Source organism: Anser cygnoides, chromosome 5 (genome assembly GCF_040182565.1).
Source record: "Anser cygnoides isolate HZ-2024a breed goose chromosome 5, Taihu_goose_T2T_genome, whole genome shotgun sequence".
NCBI lineage: Eukaryota > Metazoa > Chordata > Aves > Anseriformes > Anatidae > Anser > Anser cygnoides.
Window position 1 is genome coordinate 24,152,597 of NC_089877.1, and position 16,470 is coordinate 24,169,066.

The 16,470-nt window shown below is 34.8% G+C and overlaps 1 protein-coding gene across 6 annotated transcripts in view; it reads left to right on the forward strand.

Annotated features, from left to right (window-relative positions):
* Positions 1 to 16,470, forward strand: part of NOVA1 (NOVA alternative splicing regulator 1) — a 159,806-nt gene that overhangs the window by 110,612 nt on the left and 32,724 nt on the right. For all 6 annotated transcript variants that reach the window (XM_066997392.1, XM_066997391.1, XM_048058854.2 and 3 more), the window contains one exon: positions 7,060 to 7,226. In XM_066997392.1, the coding sequence (XP_066853493.1) occupies positions 7,060 to 7,226 (167 nt within the window). The remainder of the gene's footprint in view (positions 1 to 7,059; positions 7,227 to 16,470) is intronic.

The following is a 16,470-nucleotide window of genomic DNA, read 5'->3' on the forward strand; positions in this document are numbered from 1 at the left end:
CTTCAATTAGATTGTTCTCTTTGATTTTGCTATTTTAATTACTTGGTCAGGAAAAGTTAAGTTTTACTCCCTATTTTTGTATGTGTAAACAGTTCCAAAATTATTTCATCTAGAGGAAAACAAATTTAGAATATGAATGTTCTAGCATTGCTACCAGCTCTTATTTCCTCTTCCATTTTGGGAAGTCTATCAGGGAAGTAAGGTTTGTGCTGAGAGAAATGTCTTTGTCTGTAATAATGATGGGAACAAGCTCTGAATTAAGACCAATTAATTCTGTCTCAAGAAATGAGGGTACAAGGGCAGCAGGGAGACAAGGATCAAAGTAGGAAACCGCTTCGTTGAGTTTCCTATGACATTTTGCACATAAGTGGGATGTTCTTATGTGTTGCATTTAAGGATGTGTACATTTATCACGTATATAACAATTTTTTTCTACATCTGTTTGAGGTATGAAATACTAGTAATGCATTTAAATAAAACATTATTTTTATTGTCTGGTTTTCATTTGCTGAGGTTTTAGGTAATTGCAATGAGGAAATGTTAGATGCAAGGAAGAGTTTATCTGATTTTCATGTTAAGAGCATTACTGTCAATTTAGTAAAGACTGGTTATTTTGCATTGCTAGGGAATGGTGTCAAAGCACAGTTGTATTTTACCAGGAGCTTTAGAAAGATCATTTTCAGGCCGAAGCATTTGCTGGCTATAGAACTCCACTGTAGAGGCCCTTTGATCATCAGTCAGAAAAATAAACATATAAGATGCTAGGGTTAGCAGACTGCTGTACTGTGATTTATCAAATAAAAAGCTTAATGCAAATCAGCTGATCAGAGATTGTAGCTTAGCCTTTCAGTTAGTTAAAGTCTTAGCTCTGTCCCTTCTGTCAGGTTTTCCCTTTCAGTGTCAAAGAAGTTGGCATGATATGCTGGAAAAATATAAGGAGATTTAATTAGTAGATCCATTGGAGTTACCCTGTGCTGATAATGCGTTGTGCCTGTTTAGGTTTTCAAATGCTTTTTAAGACTGATGTCAAAGCCCAATAAAAAGCATATAGAGTCATAGAAATGCCAAACATTCCTTTCTGAAAGGTACAGTGTGTTTCCCAAAATATTTCAACTAAGGTTCGTAAAATACAGAAGCACATTTAACTTTCAGTGAGTGTTTCTGTGAATACAGTGGAACTTTTACTTACTGAATCAGAGCCTTGAAAGAAACACTTAAAGCTTAATGGTACCATATATAGATAGATGTATTCCTGTTAAGAATAGAAATAAAAGCATTGAGAGCATCATATTGCTGTGTCCTTCGTCCTACTGCATATCTTGTGTTTATTTTAATGGTTGTTTTAAAAGCTGTATCAGTTGTCTAATAAGTAATAACCTTCTCCTATTAAAAGCTTGTGTGTGGGTTTGAAATTTCAGAACTGGATTTAAAATGTGCTTTATAAAATTAGTGGGATGTACTTGTCAAAGGATATTTGCCAGAAGTAAAGTTTTAGGTGGTTAAAGGGATGGAAGGAGAAACAAACAATGAAAATAGAGTTAGTGAAAGATGTTTTAACTTTTAGGCCTGCCCAACTTACTAGATATCAAACCAGGATTTTGTTTACTTACATTTAAATAGGTTTATTAAATTTAAACAGGTTGATGGCTGCTAATGCTTACATATTTCTCTCTCTGCATGGAACTGTATTTTAAGTCTATTTTCATGTTCAACAACTAGGGCCTATAAATTGTCTCCTAAAAGCAAGCAAGCACAAAACTGATTCAGATTCTTTTTTTCTTCATTAGTTTTATGAATCTATTTTCTGGTGAGCAGTATTAACAGGCAGGCTTTCTTGTACACTTATACTCTGCCCCTTTTATTTTATAAGAAAAAGTTAAAACATACCTTTGCAAAATTAAGTTGAATTCTGATATAAGAGGAATTTTACTGTCATAAAAATAGAGCAAATATTGAGTAATTTACTTGTGTTCCTTAGAAACAAACACAAAGTTGTGGTAGCATATATGTAGATACTGGTTTTCCTGTTTTACAGTCACATACAAACTTCTGTCATGGAGTTTAGTATTAATGAATACACATAAAAAATATATATATTTTTTTAATGTACGAGGATGATGACCACCTAATATGCATTTATAAATTTTCTGTGGCAAAGTTATTTTCTTGTATACATTTTATTTCTTCATATGTAAAAGAAAATATACCATACATGACACCAACTCTGATTTGATGTCTAAATAATTAAAAAGTAGAGTAATTTTATTTTGACAACATTTGGACAGAAAAAAAGTAAAACAGTAAAGACTGATTATTTGGTAGGTTGTCTTTCTCTAAAACAGTTCTCTCAAAAATGAGATTTGTATTTTTAATACATATTTTGAAAATTATATGTCACGAATTATGCATATAATTGGCTCATCTTTTTTTTCACAGAAACTTGCAAAATGAATGGATAGGACTGCTAAATGATAAATAATCTGACAGTTTACTTTAGACAGTAATGGAGTCTAAAAGCTTTTCTAAATGACAGAAATCTCACCAACTTTAGTGATTCATAGGCTTGTTTTTGTTGTACAGGTTGGTCATATAGCTGGCAGTTTTCCTTTTGCTTGACTCTTGTAAATTATTGTACGCTGTTATCTGAGTGAAAAGCCATTAGAGTTGTGTGAGGGAGTATGACAACATCACTTCAAAAGATTAAAGCAATTCCCAACTGTACATGTACACAATTTCTCCAGACTCCTTTTCTTTTTAACTTTTTTTTGTTTGTTGTTTGTTTCAGTAGAAATCATATGGTTTAACCCTCAAAGAAAACGGTCTGCTATGGTGACACATTTTAACTAATTGCATCTTACCTACTGTGGACTGGGCTTTTGCACGATTCTATTTCTTCATGGAGCAGTGATTTCCATTTACTGCATCCTGGTTTATACATGCTAAAACACAGTGTGTTTCGCCTGTAGTATGACTTACGTGTACTATACAGCATGCTCTAAAAGAGCACTGACAGTAGCGTGCCGTTTAGTCACAGTGCCAAGTCCAATGAAATTCCTGTACTGTCTGTTTTCCTTTCATATGTTTTGACAGCAGTCATCCCTGTTAAGTGCTTTCCATATCAGACTCCAGTAGCTTGGATGTAACCTGATCTGTGTTTGGTTTCAGTGTGTTGTCTGCTGACCTAGAGAACACTTGCATTAGCTGCATTGATCAATCCACATCACATCTCATCATTTAGGAGACAATTAATACTGCAGTGTAAAGACTCCCCAGAGCATTTTCTTAGAGCTGGATTGATTTACACAGAAACCACAGGAGTTGTTTGCAAAAGGAGAAGGGAGCCAAGTAGGGAGGGGGAAAAAAAAAAAAAAAAAGCAAAAGCATCAAAAAAGCTACATCTAGGGGAACCGAGTTTCATTTAATGTGGTGACTTCCACTTAAGCCATTCAAACTCCCTTTTTAATAAGGTGTTTTGTGGGAGGGGAAAAAAGGTTGTATTTTGAAGCTGATATCTGAAAAGTCATTGTAACTGGTCACATAAATGTTTTAAAAATCTTGCTATTGACAAATATACATTTGATTGTGACACAAGTATAGTATGCTGTTCAGGGTATAATCAATTTAACTTTAGATTTAATCTCAAGGATTATTAACCTTGCAGCTTTTGAAATACTGATTGGCATGGTTTAATCCTAATTATAATTATTTTTAAATAACCTTTTAACAGAGAAAATACTGTTTGTTTATCGTTATGTCAGTTTGGCTCTAGAGCTACTTTCAGGTGGTTGGATTTCAGTGTAGCCTGATTGTTTATTTGTTTTTTAAATAAAAAAAAAAGGCTGTGCAAGTTGTTGAATGTGTATGAACACATTTGGTTACTGAACAGGCAGAACTCTTAATGTGCTGCTTCATCTTTAGGAAATGCAATATTTTATCTCTAGAGACTACCCATATCAGCGGATGAGAAGCATTTACTAATGAAAACAATTTGTTCTTGCAGGTGACTAATAAGGCTGCTGTACTGTTCTCCTTTACAGACTTCGTTGCTGTTTTGTAAGGAGCATATCTTTGGATGTATTGATAACAATAGATATTACTAAAGACATAAGATACATAGGAAGGGAATTTTAAGGAGGAGATTACTTACTTCCCTGATACATTTCTCCCATCCATGTTATTGTCTGTGACTCTGTGCAGATAATGCTAATGAAGCCCGATGACATGTAGTGAACTTCAGAAATCCTTGCAAACCTATTAATATTTGCCACATCATTACCTTGTAATTTTCATTTGTTTAGGTAGGGTGAATGAATTTTTCATGTGAAAAGATCCATGTGGGATTGTGTCATTAACTTTTACTAGGAATATGACAGTAATAAGACATATTTTTTTATGGTAAGTCTGTGACTCAAATTTATCACTCTGGTTTTCCCCCTCTTACCTTGAAGCAAAATGTGCACAGCATTGATTAGGGATATGTATTTGGCATATCTTTGCGTACTATTATTACTATTAAGTTTACAGGAATACACTAATGTCATGATATTTCACGTTATAGTTTTCTTCTGTTACTATTCTACTGTTCTTTTATTACAAGGTACAAACATGATGATGAAAAACATTAATTTGAGTATATTGGAAATGCATGCAGCACATTTAATTTCAAAGCAATTTTACCTGGACATCCAGGTTGTCTTGTTTTGGAATTTCTGCAGGGCAAAAGTCAAAACTACAATGCCTCCTCCTAAGTTTCATTTTTCCATAAGCACTTGTTAGACAGCGTTTTTCAAGTCAAAACTGATTTTGTCAAACATATTTAAGTGGTTTGATATATAGAATACAGAATATGGATTGTTTCAGTGCAGTGCCATACATATATCCTTATCACTGTTTTGTTTTTTTTTAAAAAAAAAAAAAGGATTCAAAACCTTTTTGCTATTCAGTGAAGCCATACAAAATAATCTAAAACCGTCTTAGTCAGAAAAAGTAAACAAAGGCTTTTTGAGTATTTCTGCAGGGGTAGAATTGGAGTTTTCCTTGGACATTCTGTAGATCTTTGTAACAATGATATCAAAGAAATAAGGACTGGTGGTTTTTGCAACACAAACAGACCAATTTCAGTTTGGAAAAGGATTACGTAGCAATGTAGGTTTTGTTTAAGCCTTTCTAGAGAATTGTAACCTAAGGTACAATGGCTATTAAACACTTGATGAGATACATGGGATTGCAAATTCTGTGAGGTACTATGCAAAAGATGTGATAAACATGGCATCTCAGACTGTCTTTCCCCAGGCTACAAGGTTAAGTGAGTGATTGTAAGAGTCAATGAAATTAAAGGTGAAAGTAAGTAATACTGATACAAGGGAAAGGGAGCAAAGGCCAATACAAGAAAAAGAAAGTGCCTCACACTAGAGAGGAGAATGGCGCAGACAGTGAGGAGATTGAAGTTATAGAGTAGAATATAATTGCTAGAACAGAAAACCATGTAACACTGAAGTCATTGGTTACACTTCACAGCGTTTGGGAATGAGGAATATTTTTAAGGACTGTTTTTAGTGAGTATCTGTACTATTTTTATAAATGAGTATGGAGGGGCAAGGGGGGGAACATGCAGTGTTCCCCTCCCCTTTGGTGATTTCATGGCCACCAAAGTCCTAGTATTCATGGAATATCCAGAGTTGGAAGGGACCCACAAGGATGATCGAGTCAAACTCCTTGGGTCCCCAAAGGAGTACCCAAAAAATCACACCCTACATCTGAGAGCAGTGTCCAAACACTTCTTGAACTCCAGCAGGCTCGGTGCCATGATCACTTCCCTGGGGAGCCTGTTCCAATGCCCCACCACGCTCTTGGTGAAGAATCTTTTCCTGATACCCTGCCTGAACTGTCCCTGTCACAGCTTCAAGCCATTTCCTTGGGTCCTATTGCTGGTCACCAAAGAGAAGAGATCAGTTCCTGCCCTTCCGCTTCCCTCATGAGGTTTCCTCTCAGTCTTCTCTTCTCCAGGCTGAACAAACCATGCGACTTCAGCTGCTCCTTGTACTTCTTGCCCTCCAGACTCTTCACCATCTTCATAGCCCTCCTTTGGACACTCTGTAACAGTTTTATGTCTTAGACTGTGGCACCCAAAACTGCCCACAGTACTCGAGGTGAGGCTGCACCAGCACAGAGTAAAGTGGGAACACATGCGTTCTTACACATAGAACAAATATTTATTTCACATATTAGGTATATTTGCCAAGTGCATAATATCTTTCCATAACCTTAGAAGATGGATGCTTAGAAGGTAATCTCGTAGATTCTAGATATCCTACATGAGTGGTATTCAGCATATCTATATTTACAGAAGTTCTTGAAATGTAAGTTGCGGAGAATTAACTAGCTATTTAGTAGAGGCTTTCATGATTTCCATCTAAATCACATAAAATACAGCTCCAGGTATTTAGTAAATAGTTACTGCAAGGTTGTTTTATGATGGGAAAGTTATAAAAGACAAGGTGGGTAGTCAGATATATGAATTTGGTTGGCCTTGAAAGGTCTTGCCATAATGATTTGTGGCTGTTTCAAGAAATGATCTAATAATGTCTACCCTAAATCGATGCGTTTGCAGTTCAGGTGATCATTACAAAAGTGTATTTCAAGTTCATCTATAATATAGGCTATTACGTTCATCCTTGTGTTCACTAGAAGTTCTAGGCCAAAGTCATTTAAAAGACGTATTCTGTAAAGACTTCTTAAATTTTCTTGTATTTCCAACTGAACCTAATATTTTATCTTCTTTTATTTATTTTTCTAAGTTGTTATGGATGCTCTTTTATCCAGGTTGAATTGGAATGTTACATGTTGATGGGATCTACATGAACAGGAGTTACGTTTTCAGATCATCGTGTTACCTTTTGGAAATCTCTTCCTTTGTTATTATGTTTATTGAGCTACCGTTAGTTGTTTTTTCACTCTGCTTTTGAGTGTCATCTTTATGAAATAACGTATGTGGTTTGTGAGATCTGATGAATCCATTCTATTCAGGTCATTTTTTATTTTTATTTTTATTTTTTGTAGGTACTACAGAGCGGGTGTGTCTGATCCAGGGAACAGTCGAAGCACTAAATGCAGTTCATGGCTTCATTGCGGAGAAGATTCGAGAAATGCCTCAAAATGTGGCCAAGACAGAGCCTGTCAGCATCCTACAGCCTCAGACCACTGTTAATCCAGACCGCATCAAACAAGTGAGTTTTTGGTTGGGAATAGAGTCACATCAGCTCCTTAAAAGTAGCTTCCTTTATAAAAATGTCATAAAACTTTAAAGCTGCAAGGGGTCAACGTTAACACGTTCTTTCAGAAAATGTTATTTTACCCTTTAGTAATTTACTGGTCCTTATTTTCTTTATACTTACTTGTTCCATGTTTCTCAGCAGTTCTTTTAGTTTCTTACAAATTTCAGTGCCGTGTGCTAATGTGTTTCTTTCATAAACTCTTTTTCTTTACTGTGTAAGGTAATAATCCACACCTAGGTTTTAGTTGAATAGGATCACTGAAGTTCTAACTTAAAAATATGAACCTCTTTGTAAATCTTTAGAGTTACTCAAAATCATGGAATTAACTGAATGTTTTCTACTTTTATGTATCTAAAATAAAACAAAAAGTGTCAATTGTATTTTAGACCCTCTAATAGATACTTTAAAAATCTTTTGTGTAAGAATTTTGAAAATATAATTTACTTGGAATGTTTTCTATTACTCATTTGCTGTTATTTTTGGCATCTTTTTGCCTGATTCATACTGACTTCTTTTAATATCTATAGGACATGCAAAATATATTTTCAAGGTATCATTGGTCTAGTGTTTTCTCTAGTTCATTCCAATTTCCAGAACAATTTTAATTAATAAAAAAAAGTTTCCTGTACGGAGAATGTGAAATAGATTATATAGAACTTTAAATAAATGATTTTCCATTTTTTTAAGTAAGAAAAAGATGAAGAAAGAAATGAGTGAACATTAGTAAAATTTTGTCTTGTCTATTGATCCTATATAGGATATATTTTTGTTTCTCATCTGTCCTGTATAGGACATTGTCATATATAGGATAAATTTGGTTCTTCAACAGTAGCAATATTCAGTGTCCTATAAAGTAATTTGATAACTGTTTGCAATTACTTTACTTTGTATGTAGTGCCATACACAGAATGTTTATATGAAGATGTGGTTAAACAGGACGAGTTTGAAATGAACACACTGCTCTAGATGGATGAAACTGTGCTTAAGCCATTGCATATGATTTTTAACAAGTACTATTATTTTTTTCTGTATATGCTATATTTTTGCATGAAAACAAAACAAAAAGCCTCTAAGTAACTTACAAGAAAATACAAAAAAAGTAAAGCCCTGATTTTATAGGACTAGTTTCTCAGTTATTAGACATGAAAATGATTGTGCTTGAGTAAGGAGAGAGAGAAAAAAAGCTGAAGACAAGATCTGTGTTTTAAATGTCTTTTCTGCTCATAAAATTTTAGGTTTTATACCAACACTTCTTAATCTAACGGGAAATAAATGTTCTTTATTACAATGGAAAGTGTTTTTTCCCCTTTGCAATGAAATGAAACTAGTTTCAAGTCACTAAGATCCTGAGAAACTAGATTACAGAGATTCTTGGTTATATGCCCTAATACTTCCTGTCTTGTTTCTCAACTTGTTTCTCAGTTGATATCACTTTTCCACATGGGAACTGAGGAGGAAATACTACACAAAACTTATTTGTAAAGTTGTTGGTGTGGTGTGTTTTTTTTTTTTTTGTTGCTTTGGTTTGTTTTTCTCATTTTTATTGGTGGTTATTTATTATTATTATTATTATTTTAAATTTAATTCCACACTTAGAGTGGTAAATTAAATGCTTGAGTGATGGATCAGTGATTAGAGCTGATACTAGCGAAGTTAGTGAAGACACAGGCTAAGTGCAATGCATTCCTTATAAAACTCTGATTTCACTCCACATTTTATAATTTAAACATATTACCTGTACCCAGACATGTGCATAATAGTATGACTGCAGATATTTGGAGATATACATGTGCATATGCTGATCAGTTTTAACTACAATGAATTGTTTTATTTCTATTATAATGAAGTGGTATCTATTTGTGATATTTTCCTGATATATAAATATTGACTCTATAAGTCTAAATTCCATTATTTTCAGCACAATGTGAAATTGTTAGCTTAGCTCTTAGAGTTTACAGTGAATGTCCTGTGTCTTAAAAACTACCTCTAATACTTCTTATACCTCTAATTACCTCTTATAAATTACCTCTATTTAAGAAATTAAAAGGATAATATTTTGTAACAGGTAATCATGATCTGGTTGTTATTTTTTTCTGGTGGTGTTATTTTTTCATAGCAGACAGGTCATGACTTCGTTACCCTGATCATTCTAATAATACAAGCCATTATGAATTACATTTTCTTCTTTTACCAAGCTTTTATATAATTTTTACTGTGTTAGCATAATACCCCAAACCTTTGTCACTCCAAATATTTTTTTAAGTAATCTTTAGCATTTGAGGTTGAGAGTAGATCTGAAATAATCATTTTTGCCTTCATTAGGAATCCTGGATAGATTTCTGTTGATTTTCTAGCTATCTCTACCAAAAAAATAAAGGCGGTTTTCTCCCCATGAATGAAGGTGCCTGTAGTTGAGGCATTACAATGCCACCCAAGTCTATGAGGTTGCAGCTCTCATTTCTCTTTGTTGTGGGCTTCTCTACTGATACTCCCCTCAGGAAGCAGGCTAAGAAAGGACATATCTGGCTGCAGTTTCAGTTAAGAAAGTCAGTAGGTAAGCTGTTTGCTGACTTGCTCAATTTTCAGAACTTTGTCTTCAGGTATATAATGAGGTTGAGTCTGGCCTACCTTTTATTTTTAATAATGAAGTCGCTATCCGAACGTTCCGGTCTCTCTATCTTTCAGCTTTGGAAGATTCACAAGTCTGTCTGGTTCATTTTGAGCTTTCTCCAGAGCATTTTTCCTGATCTCTTGATCCTGTAGACTTACAAGTAGATACCAGGTAGGTCTGTCCTCCAGGCAGGTCTGATGAGTATTTAACTGATTACTGCTTGCATCTTTTACATCTTTATCTTTTACATAATATAGGCAACCTCTTGGTAACTGTCAGCTATCTACTGTTTCTAGGTATCATTCAACAACAACCAACTGTGCGCTTTTATGTAAACTCCAAGAAACTGCTGTGAGGATCTAATTTGCTTTTTCTCTTTGTTACTTGTTGCACGAACTTTTTCAGAGTATTATAACCTGGGGGAACAGAATACAGTTTTCATAAAGTGATCAGGAGGCTGGTATGTCTTAGCTTCATAATTAGCACACAGAGCTTTAAAATTCACATCTAAACAAATAGCAGCTACTGTGAACAGTGGAAAAAAGTGTATAATGTGGTCTTATCACATAACCTTGTTCAGAAAATATTGCAGCTTCTTCATATGCTGACTGAATTTTCCTTCCAGCTTTCTGGTTGTTACATAGGTAGAAGGTATTTAGCAGCCTGCCCAGGAAGCACATGGATCTGCAGGTGACCATTTCAGAACTGAGCATTATATACAATGCTCATTTTATATTTGGATTGGTGGTCTTACAGCGAACTCTGCTTTAAGCAGGAGATTCCACTGGTTGGCCTTCTGAGATCTCTTCCAACCTGAATCATTTTTCAATTCTATGAAATCCTTAGCTATCTCAGCATGAACAAAGGTTTTGAAATTTCTTCCTTGAAAGTCTGGAATAAACGTTTCACATATAGAACTTCCAATTAATATTTTTTATTTCAGCTTTTTCGATAGAGAAGTAACTTCTTGTGAGTCTTCAAATTCTGTTCTATTCATTAATCACAGTCCCAGAGCTTGTATTAAAAATGTGCAAAACTATGTGTCTGAGCTCAGTAATTTTATTTTCTTCTGGTGAAATGAACTACTTTTACTTCAGAAATGCTGATCAACAAGAAAATTTTATAGAATCATAGAATGGTTTTGTTGAAAGGACTCTTAAGGACCACCCAGTTCCAACGTCCCTGCCATGGGTAGGGACACCTCCCAACAGAGCAGATTGCTCAAAGCCCCATCCAGTCTGGCCTTGAACACTTCCAGAGATGGGGCAGCCACAGCTTCTCTGGGCAGCCTATTCCAGTGCCTCACTACCCTCATAGTGAAGAATTTCTTCCTTATATCTAATTTAAATCTACCCTCTTTTAGTTTAAAGCCATTACTCCTTGTCCTATTACTACACTCCCTGAGAAAAAAGTCCCTCTCCAGCTTTCCTGTAGGCCCCCTTTAGGTACTGGAAGGCTGCTTTCCCTGGAGCCTTCTCTTTTTCAGGCGGAACAATCCCAATTTTCTCAGCCTGTCTTCATAGGAGAGGTGCTCCAGCCCCTTGATCATTCTTATGGTCTTCCTCTGGATTTGCTCTGATAGGTCCATGTCCTTCTTGTGCTGGGTGCCCCAGAGCTGAACGTAGTGCTTCAGGTGAGGTTTCACAAGAGCAGAGTAGAGGGGAAAAATCACCTCCCTTGACCTGCTGGCCATGCTTCTTATGCAGCTCAGGATACAGTTGGCTTTCTGGGCTGCAAGTACACATTGCTGGCTCATATTGAGCTTCTTCATCAACCAGCACCCCACAAGCCCTTCTCCTCGGGGCTGCTCTCAATCCATTCCCTGCCCTGCCTGTATTTGTGCTTGGGTTTGCACCGACCCAAGCGCAGAACCTTGCACTTGGCCATGTTGAACTTCATGATGTTTGCACAGGCCCATCTCTCAAGCCTGTCCAGATTCCTCTGGACGGCATACATCCAGTGTGTTGACAGCACCACACAGCTTGGTGTCATCAGCAAACCTGCTTGGGGTGCACTCAATCCCACTGTCCATGTTGCTGACAAAGATGTTAAACAGCACCAGTCCTAATAACGATTCCTGAGAAATGCCACTTATCACCAATCTCCACTTGGACATTGAGCCATTGACCGCAAATCTTTGAGTGCAACCATCCAGCCAGTTCCTTATCCAGCAAGTGGTGCATCTGTCCAATCCAGGTCTCTCCAATTTAGAGACAAAGATATCATGTGGGAACAGTATAAAATGCTTTGCACAAGTCCAGGTAGATGATGTCAGTTTCTGCCCCCCCAACCGCCAATGCTGTAGCTCTGTTGTAGAAGGCCACCAGACTTGTCAGGCATGATCTGCCTTTAGTGAAGCTATGTTGGCTGTCATCAATCACAACCTTATATTGGAACACTCATCCAATTTAAATAAGAGGTTTGACTTTTAAGTGTTTAATCAGAATCTGACTTTAAGAATACAGATCAGAAACTGATGGCTTAAATAGAGGATTTTTATTTTAAATGTGGGATATGAGTTCTTCAGACTAGAGACTTGGAAAATGTCTCTAGTCCTCCTTAGGAGGATTCTTAAAATGCATCTCCCTCCTAGAGAATTTCTTTTTTCTTTAACACTCACTTAAGGCAAAGATCTATAACTTAGAGCAGCCTTACTAACATGCAGAATAAGAGAAAATATCTCTGCATTTTTTCATTTGAGGAAGATAATAAATATAAGCTGTTTTGTAGATCACATCTAGTCAATAATTTCTCATAAAATTTTCTCAGGTTTGAATACTAGTGAAGAATGGCACTGGTTACCATTCTGCAATGAATAATTATATTGCGTTTACAGGTCATTAGAACAGCAACAAATAAAAAAAAAAGAATAAATTTTGCTATCCCGTACTAGAAAGACAGTACCTTAAATTAGGTCCCACAGTAAAAGGTTAGCATTACGTAAAAATAAAGCTGTTATTCTATCCCTCACGTGCCCTTGACTTACTTCGGGTGCCAGATCATATTTTCCTATTGTTTCATTTCACCAGTGCTGAATATAATCTCCATATGTATATAAAAATGTGCTTTATAAATTCATTTAACACTTTGTAGCTGATGATTAACTCTTAATTGTATGTATTTCAAAAGTGGAGTGAGAATAAAGGATTGCATTGGGGGAATGAACAGTAGCATTCAGCATTGCAGAAAATTTCAGAAGTGTTCTAATTCTTAAGAAAATTCTGAAATCATCTTGGGCCTTCTAAGGTGTTGAAGTTTTGATGGTATTTTTCCAAATCCCAAAGTAGCCCAGAATCAAAAGGTGATGTTTTTTTTCCTTCAGGATTTGTGATCCATATCTTTTTATGTATTTCGTTACCTATGTCTGGTTATTTACTTGAGTTTTCTGGTATTTCTACCTAACACCACCATATTTTGCAGTAGTTCTGTGTTATTGTGACAAGTTTTGAGGAAAGAAGGACCTGGTTTTCTTTGTCCATTTTATTGTAATCTTCATCGTAAATCACTCACTCCATCCAGAGTTGCTCTGATGATCCAAATGGCACCTGTTTTGGTTTATGCTCCTTACCCCTTACTGTACCAAGGCAAAACATAAGATAATCCTTCTTTTGCATCATACTTACTACAGCTTGTTTCCTGTTTCAAAGGCAAGTCCCCAAGAGTTTATAAACACAAATAAATAATCTCTATAAATACCTATAAACAAGCTTCCATTTGCATATGCTAACTTTCTTTTTGCCTTGCCCTGTGCCCTAGGTATTCTTTTACACAAAAGCAAAACCAAATGCAAAGAGCATGAAATATCAATCAGAATGTATTTTATTTGTTCTTTATGATGACTGTGTTTATACAGTCATTGCTAAGATGAGAATCGTTTGCCAGAGTAGTAGGTTAAAAGAGTTCATAGCAGATGAAAAATAAAATTTGATACATTTAGCAAAGCAAATGGTCTGTTTAGTAAGGTTTATGTCTGGTGCTACAGGAAGGCTAGTAAGTCAGTCTCTTATGTTGTTCAACATAATTGGAACTTGGAGAGCTCTCTGTTTCTTATTTTAGCTGCAGTAGGTATTCAACTATTTAATAGTATTCAAAAAAGATACCATCTTTTCTTAAAGTGTATTAAAATATAGGCTTAAGCAAATTAGCATTGTCATCAAATTAAATTGTCATTTAAAAACATGAATGTTAATATGCAAGTCCAAAACTCTTAGCTTAGTATTAATAATATAATACGGGTAATGTTATCACTAAGATTTCCTTTGTTTGGAAGCCCTGTAGTGGGAAACTAGAAAGTGGTAAGCAGTAAATGCAGTTACATTTTCACATTTAATGTTTCTTCCTCATATGTTTTCATGTCTCTAACCCTGTTTCTAAATGGTACTTCATTTTATCCCTTTACTTTCTACCCTTCTATGTATGATATATACTCTTTGATGCTGAGAATTAAATTGATTGTCTCAGTAAAATATTTATCATCTAGGTTGTAAGTATTTTTTGTGTGTGTTTATTACATGTATATATATATAAGGATGTAACTTCTGTCATTTATACATTACTCTTAGGCAATTCACAAAGTCATAGGAAAGAGGTCTCAGAAGACCTTTTGGAACACATTGCGGATGGAGTATGTATTTTGTACTGCTGTGGTACAGCTGTATCTTCATTCTGCCACTTGAAAATACGAAGCATGCAAGTGTCATGCTTTGGCCATCTTTCTGCACCCTTTAGTATGTTGTGCAGCCTGAGAGCTGTCTCTCACAGTTGTACTTGTAAACAACACAAGGAAGTATATTCTTGGACTTAAAAAAAATATTGTAACTCAAATATGACTCAAATTTATTTTGAACAATAAGCTCCTTTTTTATTACTTAAAATCTGTTTTCTCAAATATCTACTGTAGAGGCTAAAGATGGGGAGGGGGGAACAAACCCCAACCAAACATAAAACACTATCATACCAGTAATTGTCTTACGTTCATTTGCTCATAACTTATAGGAAGGAAAATAATATTTGAGAAAACAGAGGCCAATTTCACATTGGCTTCATGATGAAGTTTAAAACAAAACAACAACAACAAAAAACAATAAGAAAAAAAAAGACATGAGTTGTAAAAGTGGTATATAGTGGGAATTATGACTAACCTGACAGCTAGTCAAGATGTAATTTCAGGAGAGCTTCAATTACAGTATAAATGTTTCAGTCTCAAAAATTGAAACTCTGTAATGTGAATTCATCTTATGATTTCTAATCACCTTATACATCTCATTCCCAGAAGCCTAATAATTACTAAATTCAAGTCCTTGCCTAATGCAAAAATGGTTGCCAAAATTAAAAAATATATATGCTACATTGCTTAATAAATCAGGATTATTGAGCTCTGCTTTTTTTTTTTTTTAAAGAAGTAATCTGCCTAAAAGTTCTTGCAAAGCAATTCAGGATGGATCAATAAATTATGTATTAACCAATGGAAATTGAAATAAAAATCCAAATGCCTGTGTTTGTTTTTGAGAAAATACATTTTGTTACTTTAATATTGAAGAAATAAATAGATTACTGGTATTTAATGTGTCTCCAAAATTATATAGAAGCTTGAAAAAAAGGATGAAATGCTATCAGTCCTTATATATGTACGTATATTTCAGAATATAAATATATATATATATAATTAGTTAAGTTAGCAAACAGAGATTAAGCATCGAACACAATTTATCACATACCCTGGTATAGAAAATAACAATAATAATTGGTATTACTATTTTCAGTATTTTGTCGCTGGTATGTATATTTGGAAAAAAAAATGTGTATGCCCATACCTGAGTCTTGTTTGTTAATACAGCTGTTTCACTTTTCCATGTTTTTATCTTTTTTTTCCATTATATTTTCGACAAGCTTTTGTTAAAACGAAATAGTGAAAAACTTCTACTTAATGGATGTTATAGTTCAACAGTCACCTGAAATGAGTATTGGTACTCCTTTTTCATTGCAGCCATACTTTTTTGTGCTTTAGGAAGATTGATATTAAGTGAAAATTGAGATGCTTCCAATTTCTTATAGTACTTGTGTTATCAGTAATTAGGTCATTATTCAGTGTTGAAGTGTTCTACATATTTTCACGTAATTCCAGTAATAACATTTAGTAGCACCAGCGAGGAAAGTTCATTTGAACATCCTATTTTTTCCTTGAATAGTATAGTATACCACATAGTATACCACAACAATATACAATACTGTATGCATCACCAGCAATAGGGGGTGATCTCACAAACCGTCAGATGTCTGACATATTTTAGTCAAAGTACATTTTTTCTCTTATCCATCCTCACCCCCATTAGTTTAAGCTTAAATGATGAAAATCAGTTCATTTCAGTTTCAGATCTGGATAAAAGATATCCTGCATGACCCCATCAAAATCAGAATTTCTATAATTGAATATTGCTAGTGCTGTACTATCATTGAATCTGGTGCTTAATAATAATTAAATAATTATTATATCAAATACAATTTGCAAATTGACCCGTGCTCTGTACAGGAAGACATGGGAGAATCCTTTACAGTTGTCTTGATTTTCCCAATATATACAGTCTA